Source organism: Epinephelus fuscoguttatus, linkage group LG5 (genome assembly GCF_011397635.1).
Source record: "Epinephelus fuscoguttatus linkage group LG5, E.fuscoguttatus.final_Chr_v1".
NCBI classification, from domain to species: Eukaryota; Metazoa; Chordata; class Actinopteri; order Perciformes; family Serranidae; genus Epinephelus; species Epinephelus fuscoguttatus.
Window position 1 is genome coordinate 16,062,028 of NC_064756.1, and position 20,765 is coordinate 16,082,792.

The 20,765-nt window shown below is 42.7% G+C and overlaps 2 protein-coding genes across 3 annotated transcripts in view; both read left to right on the plus strand.

Annotated features, from left to right (window-relative positions):
- rasa2 (RAS p21 protein activator 2) overlaps positions 1–20,765 on the plus strand; it is a 346,877-nt gene that overhangs the window by 269,893 nt on the left and 56,219 nt on the right. The window lies entirely within an intron of this gene.
- hip1 (huntingtin interacting protein 1) overlaps positions 1–20,765 on the plus strand; it is a 73,415-nt gene that overhangs the window by 14,261 nt on the left and 38,389 nt on the right. The window contains exons 1-3 of one of the 2 annotated variants that reach the window (XM_049575934.1): positions 1,094–1,607; positions 19,718–19,781; positions 20,448–20,590. In XM_049575934.1, coding sequence (XP_049431891.1) covers positions 1,590–1,607; positions 19,718–19,781; positions 20,448–20,590 — 225 coding nt within the window. In that variant the 5' untranslated portion in view covers positions 1,094–1,589. Of the gene's footprint in view, positions 1–1,093; positions 1,608–19,717; positions 19,782–20,447; positions 20,591–20,765 lie in introns of those variants that run through there. The other variant, XM_049575933.1, reaches the window with a different exon arrangement.

The following is a 20,765-nucleotide window of genomic DNA, read 5'->3' on the forward strand; positions in this document are numbered from 1 at the left end:
TAGATGAAAATTATTTTCTGGTCCCGCTTGAATTGTGCCATGAATTTCACATATGTTGTTTGTGAATTTTTAATATAATTTTTTTGTGCTACAATTTAGCGGGAAGAAGTTTGATACTGTTAGGTTTTGTGTGAGAGTGCTTCGTGGACTACAGCTCTTCGCTGCTCTCGATGCGTATGATATACGTCATCACTCGTACTCGGAACATGGCTGTGTCTCTGTTACACTTCACCGCTTTTGTCCAAGGAGAGGACAAAAGCCTTAAGCGTGGCGAAAACCACTACAAGTCTGGACATGTGGAAAGTTTCAGCTACGCCACTGGGGAGATGGTCGGTGTTGATGGCTCCGTAGATCGTGGCAGAAGACGCAGCAGCAGCAGCACTGTGAGTTGAGAAGTGGAGGGAAAGTGTGATGACGTGACGTCGCATAGGCGACATGTAGTCTTTCTCATTACATTGTTTCCACAGCCTTTAACTGAAGAATCATACAATAAACTGTCAAACTCTTAACATGAAAAAAAATTATTTAGACCCACACAAAACATTTGTGTAATCCAAGGCACTTAATGACTGGGACCAGAAAATAATAATTTTCTCTGCATTGACTCCCATTCATATTTTCCGAGCCTAGGGGTCCGATGGGGGTCTACCGGAAGGGGCTTGACTTAAGAGCTCTATTGAGTGTGTGTACACTGCCATGCTGGCTGCTGAGCAAGGGGCGTGTTTGACTGTGCATAACAGCAGCCTTTTGATGGTCATTTACACTCTGTCCATAACAACACTATGTCATATTACACTATTACACCACTTAAAATCAAGAGGGCTTTGTGACCCCCCCATGGCTCATTGGTGCCCTCCTAAGGGGGTCACGAGCATGTGAATGCAGCATGTACCCTCTTCTGCAGGTCAGATGAACCAATTAAAAAAAAAAAGAGATAAAAGATAAATAAAGTAATGAGTGATCCCTCTACTTCCTAATAAAAGGAGCATCAGTGTAAATGCAGCTGTTGTCTCATTTCCTGGACCTCCCCTCCCCTCCCACAGGACCCCCCTCGGTCCCCGGGCCGCAGCTTGGGAACCACCGGGTTTAAGCCATCCCTCTCCGCAGGCTCCATGCTACTATTGTCTAACAAGAGAGCGGGCTATTTGCAAAATAAAGGTAGCCTACTGTCCTGGTCTTAGCCGCTATGTTGGCAGATACACAGGAGCAGGGTGGGATGTTAATGTGCAGCTGAAATGAGCGGGTATTATCAGCGGTAGTCCTCCTGTGTCTCCCCACGGACAGCCTCCGCTCCTCGGCGGTCGGATGCTGGAAGTCCTCGCTGACAAGGGAGCACGCAGGGCTCGCAGAGAAAAGGGAGAAGGGACGCGGAAGGAAGGAAGCAAGGAAGGAAGGATAGGGGAGCATTTTAATACCAAATCGGGACACATGTTGAGCTAGCGGCCCGCTCCACCTCCCCCCTTCTTCTCCTCTCAAATGCATTTGTTGCCTCAATCGCTTTCCCGTTACTAATTACTCCGCGGTAGGATCCAGCGGACCTCCTCTCTCCGGCTCCGAGGATCCTCACACACCGTTTCTGGGGCACAATCATGGATCTCAGCAAAATCGTAAGTGCTTAACAACTGCTTTCTTTAGAGAAATAATCAACAGCAACACATAACACCGAGGCTGTGCGTGTTTTTTTGGAGGTGGAGGTGGGGGTGGTGTCCAAGAAGTCCCGTTGCTGCACACACACTAACACACACACACACATGGGCTGTTTGCGCGATTACATGCAAGTTATGCTTCATGCAAGCAGGGACTTGTTGTTGTCTGGCGATTACTGCAGCTAAATGTGACCGTGGGAACTTTGTTTTTAATGTGAGGAGGAAGGCATGAAGGTCTGAGCTGCAATCTGGGGCACAGGGTCCTTGAAGGGGTCCCAGATAACTGGAACATTTATTGTGGAAATAACCAGAATAAAACACTGTGATCCCAGGTTTCTCTTAACTTCCACTGCACTATGTCTGGTGAAACAGCAACAATCAAAACTCTGTGTTGTGGACAGGGCATTTGCAGCTTTAACTGAGTCTATTTTGGGGTCCAAGACATGAAAATGTCTGAGATGTGCTCCTCTGTTGCCCAGAGCGTTGTTCCTTTCACATGGCCCAGTCTCCAGCTGCAGGTTAGTGGAAAAAAAGTTCAGCAAAGCACAGCTCAAGTGTGCTATGAATGTCAATTACACATGTATTGATGTCTGTTGGAGAGAAACCTTAAAGACAGAGCATGTCTTTGTGCAACGATCACACATTAAAGAGACACTAGGTGTGAAGTTAAAGTCAGGCGAGGCGGTTTATCAGGTTTAAACAGTAAAAGCGAATATTAAATGGAGTGTGAAGTCGAAATAAAGTCAAATCTTGAGCGCATTTATTTCCTTTTGGCTCGGCGTGCTGTGAATGATGCGATAGAGGCTAACAGGCAGGCTAACGTGTACTGGAGCAGGTGCACATAAGCCAAAGCAACAAGACCGGCCTTTCACTGCCAACATGGATGGATGGGTGTACTTTTAGCCCTTGTATAGTAGGTGTGGGGGAGGGTTGGTGATAAAAGCTCACCCAGAGTCCTCTTTCCAGTGATCCCCAGCTCAGGGAGACTCTGAGGAGTTTGTATTGAAGGAAGTATTCAGAGAAGCAAATAAATGGTACACATTCACAATCGCAAATATACGAAGAGACAGTTTCTTTGGTAACTGGAACAGGAAAAGCACTCTGTGATCTCTGAAATAAATCCCAGCTGCCCACATGAAGTCAGTCGGGGCACCTAGCGCAGACATGGCGTAGGTGTAGTGATGGAAAATCTCTTCCTGTGGATCTCCATTTAGTTGCACTTTGCAGGTTATTTGAGTCAAACCTCTTGATGTTATTGGGAAATCGTTAAGTATCGTGGATAGAACAAAACTCCCCAAGGCTGTTCTCCTTGGTTGATTGCCTTCTTCTTTCTGCCGCTATGTTTAGGCTGCTTGGCATGTAGTGAGACACAGTGGTATGAAAACAAAGTCCAGATAGATGCGAGACTCTACATTCCCACACTGCGTTCAAGTTGGTCCAAATACTTGTAGCTTTCAAGAGATTTGAGGAACTTGATTGCATGACAGATTTACATGTTTTGCATGAGTTGCATGACATTTTTAGAATTATCAGATTAGCCGTCATTTTTAGTGTCTTGTGTATTTTCATTTCCCCACTGTAGCCCCCAGTTGTGGAGTTTACAGATGAAGGCTTACTGTAGGAGTCTGAAACAATCCTGATTTCTTACGAACACTACACTGTTTCTGAAACATCAGGAAAAAGAGAAGCAATAAAAGTCCACTGCTGAAGTTGTACAAGGCATGTTGTGTTTGCGTTGCGTTGCGCATTTTAGGCATCTTTAGACTGCTAAGTCAGAGGGGTGCCTTCTTGCATTATTATGCTGATACTGATCGTCACAGTGTTGCTTCAAGTTGAAACAAGTTTATGTAAATCTCAAAAAATTACAATCTGTCAATAAATAGCCTACATGCACTACAAGCTAGTTTTGTCAATCTGGTACCAGCAGCATGTTTTCTCAAATAAACTCTCACGTCCAGCTCCTGCTGATGGTGTCTAGATAATTTCAGGTTTGCTGTGCATGTGTGAAACAGGCTTTATTGTTAATGTTTACTACAGTCGTTCTGCTGTTCTCTGCTACTTACCAAGAAAAGAAAAGTTGTCGTTGTGATGTTGTAGCCTTGTTATATTTATCGTTAAATAGAAATTTTAACTTGTATGCCCTCAATGTCAGTTTTCAACTGTTGTGTTGAAGATGGTATCGAATATCGATACTTTCCAAGGTATTGTATTGAAGTTAAAGATTCCGGTATCATGACAACACCACTTCAAGCTAATGTACTATTGTAGAAACATTACTTTTGTTGTAACTGAAAAGCCGATACTTCTATCTGTCCAACAAAAAACAGGCCCATCAGCGTCGCTCTTCATCCTTTCCTTCAGGTCTCGCCAGCTAAAGTTAAAGTGAAAGCCAACCACAGATTAACTCTCGTTCTGTTTTGGGTTGAGCTTTCTGCTTGGCATTTTGCTTTGCTATACATGCGTTTTCTCAGCGCTGTTTCAGCTGTCTTCGTAGCTTTCTTTTGGATGTGTGCTGTCTATGGTGTAACATTTGTAATCAACAAATCATTTATTATGTAACGGGGCAATATCAGACATCTTTATTATTATTTTGACTCTGATAAATTAAATTTCAAAGCACATAAATGTACAGACGAGTGAACTGTCTCATACCAGATTTTCACACCTATTTTGCCTCCACATAACATCAGTATCGTCTCTAACGATGCACATCAAAAGATGTCTCGAACTAACATAACAAATCGAGCTGGCAGTTGTCAGTCAAACAGACTGCGGTGCTTAGAAACCACTGACAACAGTCTGTCTGCTGCAGGAGTTTGGCTGCTGTGGGACGGTTTAATTGGTGTCAGATCACAACATAAGCCATCATCAAGTCCTTCAGGAAAACACACCCACACAGGCAAACTCTGTGATGTTCATGCGTGTTCAGTGTTGGGGAGTAATGAGCGAGTGGGCTGAGGAGCCTCACTGAGCTGCACAGATGTTCCTTTTATAATGCGCCGTCATGACATCACCGGTCCTGCAGGAAGTCGAGCTTTGGAGCCAAGGCTCCTTCACACGAGGCTGCAGAAAGCCGTCCTATTAGGAGAGGCTCATAAACCTGACATGGGGGTGTGGGCCAGAGAGTTTAATTATGCGGCAGCCTGGCCTTTAGCATCTGTGTGTGTGTCTTTAACCAGCTGCTGCCCTCCACCTCTGGCCCCAGGAACAGAAGTCTGTTGCTCTGAGGTCACACATTAAAAATACCCTGAAGCTCTATGTTTTCATGCTTTCTAATGGGCTCTTTAGAGACGGCGTCATCCCACTGGGTCTTATCTGCATCACCAAATGCTCTGTTATTAATGGGATAGAAGACGTTCGGTGCATTCTGTGGAAAACAAGCTCCCAGTTACAGCATGAGGCTCATTTCAGCCCGTCGGCCTTCCTGATTAGGCTGATAGATGCTGAGGCAACATAGATGGGCGGTTTCACCATCATTTATGAGCAGAATTATTAATTGCAATGCAGATTCTGGACACCGTTGATAATGGTGCAGATCAATATGCAGACTGCCTCACTTCCCTCCAATGAGCCCTGTATAACACGACCTCTGTGAGTTTGTGATTTTCCTCCTCCCTGTGTGCATTCATGTACACAGGAAAAATAGCCACTCTAAAAACGACTCGGCGCCCTCTCCTCTGTGCCAGCCAGGCTCCCTTTTCAAGAGGTGTAGAGTGACTGTTGTATGAGAGCGGATGTTCATGTCAAATCCAACACGTAAAATGGTCCTTAAACAAGCAACACAGAGGGCTCTGTTCAGAGGAGTGACCTTTGGAATCGGGTGGAGTTACTCCTGGAAAAATGTTTGGTCCGACAGCGCTTTTCCATTTATTGTCTGATTTTTGAATATGTTTGTAAAAAATGCCATTTCATGGTGAAGAAGGATGTGTGTTTGTGGGAAACACACCGTGAGGCCAGCTTTTAGTTTCATGGCGTATTTCTGGTCATGCATCAGGAACCATAAGAGGAGTTTCAGGGAAATGTGCATGTATTTTTAGGTGGTCAAACTTTTATTTAGCCTGATGCCATTCAAGTACACAACAAATACTGAGATTAAAGGTCCATTTGGTCATTGTTGGATCGTATGAATTGCAGATAAATTCACACAAAGGATCAAAACCAAGTAGTTTGTGGTATAAACAAACCTTGAACTGAATCAGGAAACATTAAATCTGCTATAATCTGTTTTCATAGTAACAATTAGATCAAATAACCACGCGCACATGAGCAGGGTCGTGCATATGATGGACCCACAGAGAATTATCACCTGACTGCAGCTCCTTTCAGCACTATAGGCTCTGACACACCAAGCTGACAGTCAGCTGTTGGTCAATGTTGGACTGTTGGTCAGTAACTGTCACTCTAGTTGGCTCTTTTTTTTTTTTTTTATGGCTGATTCACCATGTTGAGTCAGCGAAAGCAGAGCACATCAGTGAATGAAGTCACTCTTATTGGTAAGTCAGCTCAGTGCACGAGAAGAAAAATGGAAGTGAGGAAAGTCAACAAACCGCTAAAGTCAAAAGGGAGTAAGTCCAAAACAAAGCTGTTGCACAAGGGAAGATTTTTTTCTACAGCCATTGAGCTCTTTAGCAGAAACATTTCCTGATGGTTTTGTTCACTGGTGCACAGTAAATATGCTTTATTCTTTCAGCAATGGATAGGGTTGTTAACGTGCTAACTGGCTAGCTGGCGTCAAGATGTTTGTCCAGTTTATGAGCTGGTTGGCCGTCAGCTGTAGTCTTGGCGGTGTGTACATGTGCAACTTTTTGGCCAAGACACGGCAACATCAGGGGACCCAGTGTGTGGCCTTTGTCACCACTAGTGCTCTGAAGTGAGTTTGGTGTGTCTAGGCCTCATGGAGCATTTTGGCCTCTTTCAGCTCATTGTTTTGGTTTAGGCTCCAGAACTTTGCTGTTTTGGTTCATGCTCAAAGGCACTGTTTCCAGCAGCAGCAGTAAGCATGTGTGTGTTTTTTTTTTAAATTGAAATAGCTCTGATAGGCTATCCCTTTTTCCACCAATATTAGCACATATATGCAGGTTTTTTTAAACATGGGAAACCCCATTAAAGATAGACGATAGACTTTCCCATTGACAAGTAGCCCAGAGCCATATACACGGCTCTTCAGTCAACAAATATGCCAATCTTGTTTTGTTTTTTTGTTTGTTTGTTTTTACTTCATTTTGGGGATGTCGCGTTTAACATCACGGACAGGTTGGGAAACAGTTGAGTATAAAGTAGAAAGCAGCATGGAGGCCAGTGAAAATGTTGAGGTGGCTACTTCTTTTTCAATTTCAATTTTCTTATTTTCAGTCTTTCTCAAACTCAGTGCAGACTAGATTTTAAACAATGTGCGAGAGCTGCTTTGACTGTTTGGCTGTTTGCTAAGTTCACTTAAATGCAGGTTTATTAACCTATGTTACAAGTTGTACAAGTGTCCAAGTGTACAAGTGTCCACATATTGAAAGAGCTGTGTGTTAATTAGGGAGTAATAGCAGGCTCAGACTCTGTGCTTTGATTTGCTATTGTTTACAGAAACCATTGTTTATTACAACTTGGGTCTTATTTTTGCAACTTGGAACAAGAAATTCCAATATTCAAAAAATTAGGGCTGCCCCCTGAAAGTCGAATAGTTGAATCATCATTTGGAGACCCCTTAGTTGACTGTCATTCTTCAAGCGTTTTATTTTTTTAGTCAGCCAGTATACAGTGTACCTCTGGGGAGGTTTTTGTCTCCAGATGTAGCTGCAGGGTGAGCACTCCTTGCTTTCACGCTGCTCTCCAGTACAGGCAGCTGCAGACCCAGACCCAGGGTGAGTCTGAGTGAGACAGGGGCAGCTGCCTACAGGAAGAGAGGATTTGTCCAGTCAGGCTCAAAGATAACGTTATGCTGCTTTCTGCTTAGACATTTTGAATTTACAGCTCACAGCAACTAAATACAACACAGTTCCTCCTGGCTTTTGTTTGATATCTGGTGTCAGCAAAACGTGTTTCACATTTCACATTTCACCTGAACTCCTGCCTAAACAGGTTCAGACTTTGAAACTCTATATGGAATAAAGGGACTGAATAGTCGAATAATCGTATTGAACGGCCAAATCAGATTCAGCTGACATAACCCTGAGTCAGGTACAGCCCTACAGATAATTACAGTTTGTCAACAAGCAAAAGATGAAACTAACTTATAGGAGAAAAAAGTGAATCTAAATTTTTTTATCTTCTTATTCATTTTTCATTACAGTTTACAGAGCTACCTCCTGATTGTGTGCCCTCCTATGCAGTGAGATAGTAGTGACATTACAGGTGTGTTAACCTTCAGTTTTACATCCAGGTGAAGGTGTTTAGATGTTTATTATTTGTTGTAAGCAGTGTCACCTTGTTTCCAGATCTCAGCAGTGACTTTGGCAAGCACACTTATTGATAGCCAGAGCTACTAATTTAAGACCCGAGTTGTTATGAAGTGAGGTTTTTCTTGAAAGACACCTGGAGGAGCCTGGCAGGAAACATGAGAGGGTAAAAGGAATGAAGTGTTCGGCTTGACTGACTGTCTCAGGCGCTGTCTGGGTCGACTGAGCAGGGGCAGCTAAGGAGAGGGGGAGCTGGGCATTTTTCATCAGGCAGGCAGGAAATGGGCAGTGCAGGGTGTGCCAAGACAGGAAGCCTGACTGAGCGCCTGTACCCTTCCCCCCCCCAACTCACCGCTACCTCCAACCCGAGTGCGTCAGCCACAATGACCATGCCTCCACCGCTGCACCTCAGCATTACAGTGCTGCTGCATTCACAGACAGCTGCGCATGTTTCCTGTTTTCATTCCTCCCTCCATCCCTTAGTTTTATATCGTCCCCCTGTACACTACAGTGGGTGGACAAGTCTCAGCAGCAGCAGTTTTACCACCTGCTGCCGTGATGGGGCATCCAAACCACCATTTATTTACTCCACAAAAATAGTGTGAAAAGTAGGGAAGCATGATATTGGAACTCATTTTGGCCAGTTGCCGATGTAGATGGAGATATATATGCACATATTTTTAACTGTAGAGAACATCATGTCCTTCCTGTGGTTGAATTAACATATTATAATCTCTACTCTTATCGTGATGGCCCACTGGGAGATGCTGATATACACACTCATTTGGCAAAATAACAAAACTACTCAACTAAGGTTACATGAAAAACAAGCTATGTTTATTTTTTGCAGCATTTTCAAACAAAACTGTAAAATTCATGCTACTTAAACTGACTTGGATGGTGGACTTGCCATTATTATCATGCACCCTTAGTAAAAGTAGGGTTTTGTTGGCTCTCTGTTGCAACAAAACGCAGAATTGAAATCATTTATTGACTCATGTAGATAGAAAGTCAGATACCTCTGTGAAGTACACTTGCATGTCCTTGTCACCAGTTGGGTTTGGTGAGTTTTCAAATGTCATATGTAGGATAACTAAGACACTTGGGTCTGATGCAAGTGTTTACTTGCAGTCTCTAGGTCTTCATGAGGGCAAGTGCTTGGCACAAGAATATGACAGGGATCAAATAAAGCACTGGATACACATCCTGTAGGTTTAAATTTGGACATATGCTATGATGGAGTTTACTAATGTGTTTAAGGGTTGTAGGTACTGCACTTCATGTCCTTTTTTTCCCTTGTTTGTTTGTGAAGCTTCTGTGCATTCCTGTGCTTATTCTGCCAAGTACACTTTGGAAGAACATTTCACATGTGTAGCTCCAAAGGTCTAGGCTACATAAAGGCTGCAGCTAACTAACTAACTTTGTTTTGCTTTGTCTTTTTGGGCAGTGTGGGTGGAAACATTAAAAAGAATTTCCCTTCCAAAATAATGCCCATCACCGTTTCTCAGTGCCCAAGGTAATGTAGACCCGGTAAATGGATCTGCACTTAATAGCACCTTTCTAGTCCACCAATCACTCAAAGCGCTTTAACACTACATGCCACATTCACACACTGGTGGCCAAGGCTACAAGGTGCCAATTGCTACCCAGTTTAAACACACTCAAGCTCTGATGGAGCAGCCATTGGGAGCAATTTGGGGTTCAGTATCTTGCACAAGGATACTTCGACATGTAGACAGGAAGAGCTGGGGATTGAACCACTAATTGCCCCCTTTGTGATTCATGGACGACCCGCTCTACCTCCTGAGCCAAAGCCACTTCCAAATAAAATGTCTATTTTGAAGCCCCACAGGTTCAACAAATCACAAAAACGTAAGATAAATTAAGAAAAGAAAATATAGGAAAAATATTCAAAGTGCAGCACCTAACTCTTTATGATTAAATACCCAGCTTGGACTTAGTTGTGCAGAGTCTCTCTATCTTTATAAGAAGACAGAGACAAGAGCCAGTCAGAAGTGATGATCTGATAAATATGTGAACCTAAAAAGGTTTCACAGTCTATCATGGGAGCTCTCGGCTCTGTGTCCTCCTCCCTCTAGCCTTAAATGACTTGGGTCATATAATCACAGTACTGTAACTCAGATTATTCACTCCACTCCCATACTAAATCATCAGGGTCGCACATACCTCCTCCGCCTCTGACCATGAGAATCTAATCCACTGAGAGTAAGTGTTTCTGAATTTACTCTGCCCCCTTTCATTTGGCTCTGGCGAGGTTTTCCACAGTCATTTTCTCATGATTGAACACTGGCTGCGGGTTCGTCTCATCATTAATGTTGACATAAAATGTGCCACAGCAGAGACAAAAATAACCAAGAGCACTGTCTTTTCTCTGCTACCATCGCAGAGTGACCATGATACGATGACATATCTCCAGGACTAACATGGAAATCGAATTGCTGAGGCATGCATTCGTCACATGCTCTCGCGAATCGGTCAGAGGAGTCAGGGTGGGGATGTGAGTCAATGAGCGAGGGCTGTTTCGTTTAGCAGGCAGAAGATGCTTCCTCTCTCTGGGCTCTCTGTGCACTGACCCTCCAGTGGACACAGCCAGGCTACGATCAGCATATCAATGCTGCTTTCTACAGAAGGGCCGATTGGGGCTTGCCAGGCTTAACTTAACATGCTTTCAACACTGTATCAATAAGACTTTGTTCGAAAGCAAAGCTGTGGAGAGAAAAAAGATGTTTCTGTAGATACCAAGATGCAGAAAGGAGTTTGTGTTGAGCTGGCGAGTAATCGATTGAATCCTGGTTATAACTGTTTGGTATAGTGAAGAAAATGAGAGAAGGATGAAAAGAATCGAAGCTGGCTCCCTGTGGATGCATTGGCGTATGTTTCAGATTTAAGGAGGACTCCCTCAAGGCTGATCTTTGCTCGTCATCCTCATAATCACCTGCTTCTCACCTCTGATTTAATTTCTCATCGTTTCACTCCGTCAGCTGGTCTGTATGGCCGCGCTGCGAGGAGCTAATAGGTCATTGATGCATCCATGCCAGCAGCCAATGCCAGGAGTCCCAGGCAGCTGGCACTCTCATTCAACCCAAACACAAAGTACAAAGTCTCACTGTGGGCTAATTGGGTCATCCTCATGTGGGAACCAGTTGCACTGGGAGTTTCTCAATCATCCCTTGATTTTTGGGTGTGAGTGACAGACATGAAAGGGGAAGCAAGATGAGCTGAGATGACACGACATTGGAAAAAAGTGTTGAAAATTGCTCTTCTTGCTTTTTAAATGTGACATTCACAACTGATATCAATCATAAAAACGTTTTAGTTAAAGCCTAGTGTCACTTTTACTGTGAGACCCTTGAGACTGATGACAGCACAAGATAAAGTTTTATTTATTGGTCAGATTAAGAAGCAGGAAAGTGACAGGAAATGACACAAAAGTAACTTCCTTCCTTTTTTTTGTTTCTGTTTTTTGCTAATGCAAGGCAGATGTCACCAGAGTGTAAACAAAATCTTTCAGTCGTGCACTGAATTCAATTTTGGAAATACAACCTCTGATACAGTCAGTGCTGGGGGGGAATGCACAGCCCTTCACTGAAAAAGCTCTGGCTTGCTTTAGATGCAAGTGAAGGAGATGAAGCAAGTATGTTGCCATAATTGCATCATACTAGATGTGGACCTCCACATCATCAACAAACTTATAGTATTTTTTTATTAACAGTGAGAACGAAACAACAACAACAACAGGAACCATGTAATTAATGGTTAATGGAAACTATGTTGATTGAAAAAAGGGCATCAGTGTTTCATGTTGGGCTGGGTAGTGTTTGAAATTGACGTTACCAGAACCCTTAAAGTGATACTGATACCAGTAGTGTACTTTATTTGAGACCTTGTTTTCACTACCTCATTTGTTTCCCTGCATGTGAATGTAAGTGGTCAGCTGCGTAAAATGCCAGCAGACGCCACAGACGTATAGTACAGCCATACTTTCAAATGCCATTGTGGCATCTCGGCACACTGAACTGCCAACCATATCAAATACACCGCACTGAACTTCACCACATCACAGGCTGTATGAGTGGTAGCTGTTGTGGCAGTGGGCCAAGTGTATGTTGCATTAAACAAGTGTTCTTTTGTTATTTTAGATCTTGGTTCAAGGATTGGATGCAGGTATCATTTGACTGGAGAAGTTTTGATAGTTCTTGGTACTAGGTTCGATCATTACCTTTCAGGTATCAAGTACCAACAGCCAGCCCTAGTTTTTGCTTTGAAACCTCAGCTTAACCAAATTAACCAACAGAGTGTTAAATGTTGACCCCAGAATACTAGTATGACAAAACTATTTTAATTTAAGGTCCTGTAGCTTTCAACCACATCTTGTGGTCCAAGTTCCATATTTAGGTCACATATCAGGTTTAAAGTTATAGAAAAATCTAGCATGTAGACCTTGAGTAAAGTCTTTAATTTAGGTCAGTTTAGTTCAAAAAAATTTATTTCTGAGGTAAGCAGCTTCGAACACAGGAAACAAATTCAGTCACACCCATAAAAATGATAATAAACAAGGGATGTGCTGATTGTAAGATTCTGAGCCGAGAGCCAGATCAACGTTTAAACTAACAATTTGACTGATGGCAGATACAGATGTTTTTTGGTGTTGATATTTTTTCTGTTTTGTTGTTATTTATTCACCTTTTTGTGCCAGAGAAACAAAGAAATCTTCATTATAAAAACCTCCGCTACCAAAATTACCTGAAATTACCCTACCTTTGTGTGAACACAAACTCAGTCAAACAAAGTTACAAAATAACCTGTAACCTTTCACATGAGAAACATCTGTTAAAAAAAACTGCTTCTAAAGCCTTTTTAATTTATTTAATATCTTAAAATGTCCTCTCTATTATCTATTTTATATCACTGTAAAAACATCAAATATTTTCTCCTTCAAACAATTGAATTTTTTCGTGTCAAGATTGCATTGAACACATCATGAGAATGTTTCAATTTGCCTTCCCCTAAAGACCTTGAATGCATCATAATGTAACTCAGTGCAATCTCAATCATCAGTTGGTTCCAGTCACCAGCCACTAACAGCTAATGCTAACTAGCTCTCCTCCTGCGATTTCAACACGGATTTTTTGTCCACAGAAGAATAGGGTGCGTTTCCTGATGTACCAACAGTGCGTTTAATGCGTCTTCTTGTCCTGATGGCGTCCCAGAGAAGATCTCTTTTTGTCCTAGACATATTTTGTTTAGTCTTCAGGATGACGGGACACTGTTAGTCTCAAGCCCTGCTATTGAGCCTGTGCAAAATGTATGTGACACATCAGAAAAACATCAGCCACTGTCATCAATGAATGTCTTCTTATTTGCTGGTAGGCCGATGGCAGTCAAAAAGGCGAGTATCGGCCAATACCGATGTGTAGCTGAAAATTTGATTTGTCCCTATAATAAGCAATGTCCAACACTAACAACGCATTATGTCAAAAACTACAAAAAATTCAAGAGCACTTGTCGATGTGTTCATAAAATAAACACTGTCTCTGAAACCACTGCTGTTTACAAGTCTTACAGCTCCTGGAATACAACCTAACTGACTTCTGTTTGTTTTACATACAGACGAAATGGAATGCAGCCCTGACAGTGTTAGCTTTAGGTTTTCATAAAGGACGTGTGTGGTGTCACTGATAATATCATTTGCCCTTTACGTTCAGTATTAAACTGTACAAGGCTCCCTGTGCTTTGTCAGTAACTTTAGATCATCTCCTCCATGTCTGTGTAAATAACGCTCATACTGCAACAGTGTTGTTTGATGTCTTCTTCAGCTATGGAGATGAGATAAGAGGGTTTGTGATTTCTGTTGACAAACTGTGTAGTGTTCTCATAAACAGGAAGTGTAACATCTTAAAAACACAGATGCACAAATTTAACTCAGTGACCTTTCCCATGTGGTCGCGATCAGAGGAAACAGAGTGTTGGTTCGACCGCAGTCCGCAGTCTTATTTCAGCTCTCCTCTGCACAGCCTGGACAGGATGGTGTAAGCCCTGCTGTGTTTGACCTTTACTGTACTGACACACACACACACACACACAGACACACACACACACACACAGCTAGAGTCTTGGCTCAGGTTGTGCTGCTGATGCAAGAGGACAGGTGTTGCACTTGTAGCTGCAGTGCTCATGTTTAATCAGCATCGTGCATGTTTAATGACAGGAGGGGAGCACGGTTGGTCGCCGTGTTTACGACACACTGTGGTGTCTCCTCGTCATCGGGAGGATTACGAGCTCAGTGCATACGGGTGGATGATGTCAAAACAGCAGCTCCACATTCCTCCTCCTGCCCTTGCTTTGCTTCAGTGATCCACTCCTGTGACTTCATCTGAATTTCACTCGTAAATTAAATTTCTTAGGACACAGAACTTGTGTTTGCCTGCCTGCTTGAGCCGGTGACGATATGTCATTCAGATGCAATGTGTGGAGGACGCAGTCTATTGTTTGCTGTTGTTCAGACAACAAGGGAGCTGAATTTGAACCAGATTGTTTTTTTTCTCTAATCCCAGTTTAGTTTTTCTTTCAATCTGTGTATTTGAAGGGATTATAGCTATAAATAAAATATTCTGTGGACATTTTAGAGTCAGAAAAGTCGGTGACACCTGGCTGGTAGCAGATTTAAAGACATAGAAGAGTGCAGATGTTCTGGCGCAGATATGCAGCTAATGATTTTAGCAGAGTGTGTTGTGTTTGTCTCAGTCTGGGGACATTGATAGCTACCAGTGCTCCAAAGTTCCTCTTCTTCTCTCCTTCATTCCTGCCTCCTTCTCTCCCCACCCCTCCTGGCTCGCTCCTTCTCCTCCAATGATTCATCACGGTGAACTTCCAGTCCTGACAGCTCGCATACTGGAAGAGGAGGAGCAGACTCAGGACATCTGTGGGAAGTGAGATTATGAAACAGGCCTCAAGTCCTCTGCTGACCCCAGACACCACACTCGGGGCTCATGATTACAACGCAAAACCATAGTGAAAAAATGTATGCTTGGATTTACTTGGTTTAAATTCAGCATTTTCTTGGGAGTAGGTTTTGAGTTGAGGGGTTGAGATGTATGATTTTCTTGGTTTGGTTTTTCCTCTCATGTCGGCCAGATGCTGCTCCAGAACACCTTGTTTTGAAAAGCATCTGAAACTCTAAGCTTAAACTCAAACAATGTGGGCCTGGAACTTATAGCAGGAACATTTTTCACATTTATTTTGTCATACAGCTTTCCTGTTTGGCTGCTTAACATAACCTCGATGGGACATAAAGAAAATAAGGATTTTTAGCTATGCTAGCAGCACAGTCTGTCTGTCGGTGGGTCCAGACTGAAATAGCAACTACCATTGGATTGACTGCCATGAATTTTTTTGCAAATATTCATGGTCCCCAGAGAATGAATCCTACTCACTTTGGTGGTTCACTGACTTTCATTCCATTTCCTCCATGAGGTTGATGGTTGTGGTTTTTAGTGGAATGTCTTTACAGCTACTGGATAGATAAATCCCCTTGAGGATTACTACTACATGTGTGAAAACAAATATATTACAAAACCTTTTAAGGCTCCAGAGAGAGCTGCAGGAAAGTGACGTCATATGAGTCAGTGTCAGCTGAGGCTGAAGACTACAAGTTTGAAAAGAAAAAAGTCTGGAGGGTAGAATAAAGTGAGCTTAAGAGTAAGGTTGCAAGTAATGATCATTTTTATTGTTGATTTATTGATTAGCTTTGTCTATAAAATGTCACAAAATGGTAAAAAAAATGTGGATCAGTGTTTCCTTAAGCCCAAAATGACGTCTTCAAATGTCTTATTTTGTCCACAACCCAAAGATATTCAGCTTACTGTCACAGAGGAGAGAAGAAACCACAAAATATTCATATTTAAAAGGCTGTTATCAGAGAATTTTGACTTTTTACTTGAAAAAAAAATTAGCCAAAAACGATTACTTGGTTATTAGATAAGCTGACGATTAATTTAATAGTTGACAACTAATAGATTCACCTTAATCGTTGCAGCTCGACTTACCAGACCAATGCAGCCCACTCCTCTCTGCTGAAGGCTGCATTAGCCACTGCTAGGATTAAAACACACCTGAATCTCCAAACAGACTGTTGGCGGTCGAGTTGCACTGTGGGATATGTAGGCACCAGGCTTTAAGAAGGAAGACAAATGTGTGGAATAGAAAGATTACGATATTCTAAGATTGCAGTGCTAAATAGATGGAATAGCCTTTTAACTTTTCCCTCTGGAGCTATCATCAGGTCAGAAGTTAAATGTGTTGAATTGTTTGATTTATAACTAAATATTCGTAAAACTATTGATATTCCCATCAGCCTCAGCTATGCTTTGTTTTTAGTACTACAAAAGCAACTAGATGGTTAACCATGGTAAATATTATACCTGCTTTCCGTGCTTTTTTATCTCACCTGTGTGTACTTGTATCAGTCTGTGTCGCCTTTCTAAATTCAGAGTTTTTTCGCGGGACCATGAATGCAGCAAACGCGAAACGTTTCTTTTTTCCCCACGATTTTTCAGTTGCAAGGTGGATAACTGATCAGTTGATCCAATCAGAGTTGATCAGATTAGATTGATGGATGATTGGAGCAGCTGTTTGTGAGTCAAAGCAAACTTTAGACCCAGCGTACTGAAGGTTAAAGTTTCATTGTCACTGCAACTGGTGTTGTGCTGCTCCATCTGTGGAGCAAACACTAAATTGTGTGCACATATATATATTCCAGCACTCCTGAAGAATGGTCCAGCTCCAAAAACAGAAAATAAAAATGTAGCGGCAGATGTTTTAATCGTGGCAGCCCGCCATAAATAAATGAATGAGTGGTAAACCCTGGACTGTATAAAATAATAGACGTAGCTACCAAGGCGTTACCCATTGGTTTGTGGACTCCTGTTTTGAAACCCGAGTTCAGTACTTCAGCAGTCTGGCAGTTCAACGTGGGGGTCTGTAAGGATTGGCTCATTTTTGGGGCCAGCCTCAAGTGGCCATTTGATGAACTGCAGTATTTTTTACTTCCATGTTGACTTCATTTTTCAGCCCCAGAAGTTGCTGCTTGTGCTAGCATGGCTCTTTGAGTCTTGTATTTTTTATGATATGTAATGCCAGACAGTTTTCCTGTCTTCCATCAAATGAATAAAACATCTGTGATTTGTCACCAGCAGCTGTCACTAAAGCTTACTGAGAGAAATCACTGTTAACACTGACTCTGCAGCAGCCAACACTGCCATCAGAACTACTGCTGCTCTGTATTTCAGCCTGTTGATACAAAACACTGCCATCACAACTTTATAATAGTCATGCTTGCTTTCTAACTGTGTATATATCTGTATGGATCCTTCACTGTGTCTACAGGATGCATATATAACTCAAAACTCTTGAGTGTTTCTGTAAGAGGAGTGAGATGATGCTTTAATTTGAGCTGAAGTTGGAGGGGGTTCATTTTTAGCCTGGCCCACATTCCTCTGTAGATTTCACAGCACAGACAGATACTCCACTGATCATCCACACGTGAGTAACTGTTGGTGCTGTCTCATTTAGTCTGCCTGCTTACAGTCCTAACTCCTTCCTCACAAATGTGAAAACAGGCTTCTGGCTTGGAAAAGGTTTGTTTCAGTGATTGCTTTGTGTCCACACACTCTCTATAGAGACACTGTACATGATTGTTTCTCTTCTCTCCTATTTTATGATCCCAAAGTGTACGATTCAGCCAGATACAGGATGTGCTCTTTGTGGGAGTATAAGAAGAAAAACCAAAAACACTATTTTGACCCCCTGCCCTCTTACATATACATTTCCTTATTCTTTTTCCTCATGTTTTTGTGTCTCATTGACTAATGGAGACAGCATGTTTTGAAACTGGACTAGTATTGAGCAAGAAGCTGCAGCCGGCTGCTGCGAAACAGGCTGCAATGTAACCACTCGAAGCATTTGGCAACGTCAATGTACATCCACTAAAGGTGCTTGTTTTTGCCACTGACAGGCTCAGATTATTACTGGAAGTATTATGGAAATTACCCTTCAAAAAAATAAAACGTTTTGCTTCACCTTTCGCTTGATCCAATCTGTTTGTGATGGTGCGCAACCCAATGACGCTCAAGGAGAAGTCTTAAAATCTAAATTCTAAAATCTCACGAGAGGTGACCTGTTGCAGGAAAACAATGGTGGGAAGGTTAATGAGAGTTGGAGAGAGGAGTGCTGGGGAGAGTTTGCTTTGTTGGAGGACAGAAAGAGTAGCTTAGTGTTATCTAAAAAGTTTTCAATGTCATGGTCTGTGAGATTTCAGAACGTGACTTCTTGAGAGAGACTTTTGTTAAACCGCATCAAGCGAAAGGTTAAGAACAACACCTCATTTCTGTGTAGGGTCCTTTCCATTTTAGTGGACGTAAATTGACGATGTCAAATGCCCCCAGTAGTTACATTGCAGCATGTTTCGCAGTTGCTGACTGCAGTGGTGTCTTTCAATACTGGACCAATTTCAAAAAGTGTTCTCCACTAGGCCTTTCTACCCTTTTCGCATATCTCATCTGGCCTGGGAACACCTTGGGGTTACCTAGGAGGAGCTAGATAGCTTTGCTGGTGAGAGGGGCGTCTGGGGTGCTTTGCTTGGCCTGCTGCCCCGCAGCCCTGCCCCGGATAAGCGAAAGTAAATGGATGGATTGATGGTTAGCCCTTTTTACACAGAGATCATGGGATAGGGCCGCTACAAAGTCCCTTCATTCTGTCGCCCTTCATTTTTCACGGAAGAAAAGGGGCATAATGCTGCCCCAGTGTGATCACAGACCACAAGAGTTTGTGCCTCTAGGGTGACATATATGTATCAGTAGCACTTTTCCACCTCTGTTTGGAGGGTAGAAAGCTCCCTTACCTCATTGTTTTTCCAGCTTGCGAACATTTTTGACCATTATTTTTCATGTTTGAGATAGCTGCTAACTGCTACCTGCTACTTTTTAAATCTCCCAGCGACTGGTCGCACACATAACATGTCTTCAAAAAGTCACACCCGTCTCATCCATGGTCCTGTCCTGATGGTTGTCCCTTTACACAGATGTTGATTTGGCAATGTTGATACATCTGCTGCCGACTTACAGGCGAGACAACTCTGTCTCCCTTTCCTCGATTGTACCTCTTCTATAGAACAGACAGCAGAATAACGGAGAGACTTTTCCACGTTGAAGAGGCAGTCTGTAAAAGAGGCTTTAGGCATAAAGACTGAAAAATACCAATGCTAAGTTTCCCTTTATCGTGCTCTGTCACTTCTCCCTGATTTAAGTTAGTGACTGTTCTGCAGGTGGGACACGTAGAGAGAGATGTGATGGCATAGGTATCACTTGATGAGACAGATGTTTGATTCTGCAGAACCCCTCAAAAGCACTCAGGCCTCTCTGCTGCCGCCTTGAATACTAACGCCGCAGAAAATGGGTCAGTCACCCTTTACTATAAGACATTGCAGTTTCCAGTTCCCCAGGTGGTTAGCGAAGGAAAAAGCAACTTTCCGAAAGGTGGAAGGGTGTCAAGTTTTAAAATGAAACACTTTGCGAATGTATTTTTTTCCTGCAAGCTGAAAAAAACTGATTTGTGTTCTCCGTGTCTCTCCTCTGTTCTCCTCTGCCCTTCCTTCCCTCCTCTACACAGGCTGTCAGCATCAATAAGGCCATCAACACACAGGAGGTCGCTGTCAAAGAGAAGCATGCCAGGAATATCCTCATATTGTCTCTGTGTGTGTGACTGTGTGTGTGTGTGTGTGGAGAAGAAGTGTGTTTATCCTGATTTCCCTGTTTGTGTGTGGTGCTGTTCCTCCGCGGCTGCAGGGTTACGTTAGTGCAAGATCAAAACAACAAACTTAGTGTAACCTCGTCATCTACATGTGGTCATGCTGCAGAGCTAATTTAGTCATCTGTGAGACAAAACACAAAGCTGCACTGACAGAGAAGAGCGCTGTTTGAAGTCGGCAGAGTCCCGGGGAGATGAGGAGCTAAATACAAAATATCTAGGGCTCATTATTTTTGGTTTTTAACTTTTCAGAAAGAGATTTGGGAAATGCTTTGTGTTTATTGTGAATATTAAAGAAGCATGCAATTTGGCTTTTAGCAGTGCAAACAATCTCGTTAATCATATTTGTTTTAGTTACGAGTACAGACTCTTGCACGTCATCAGCTCATTTTTGATTACCAAAGATGTTGTCTGGGCTCTTAGTGTTGTGAGAAGACTTTTTGCACCAAGAGAAACAACAATTTTTGGCTGTTTGAGTTCAGTAAAAAAAGACAAGATGACAGAATGTAACATTAATCACGAGCCAGACCAATGTCGCACAGAGAAATGTCACGCCCTATGGTAACTCAGTGATCCTTGACCAGCCTGTCACCCTGCATCTTGGGGACCCATCATGAGAAAGGCGCCCACACTTTCTGGGCGGCGGTCAACCGGCTCCCTCTCTCCAGCAACGCGGTGCTCTGCTGGAAGTTCTGCCACGTCTTCCACAAGCTGCTGAGGGACGGCCACCCGAATGTATGTATAGATGACAATATCGTCACACCTTAACCTTCTTATCTTGTCTTATCTGTTTGTCTCTTGTGTTGAAAGCCCGTCTTTCACAGATGATTTTTGCCAATGATTCATCTTTTATCTTATGTCACACCTCTTCTACGTTTAGTTAATTATACCTGAGGAGTCCTCCTTATTA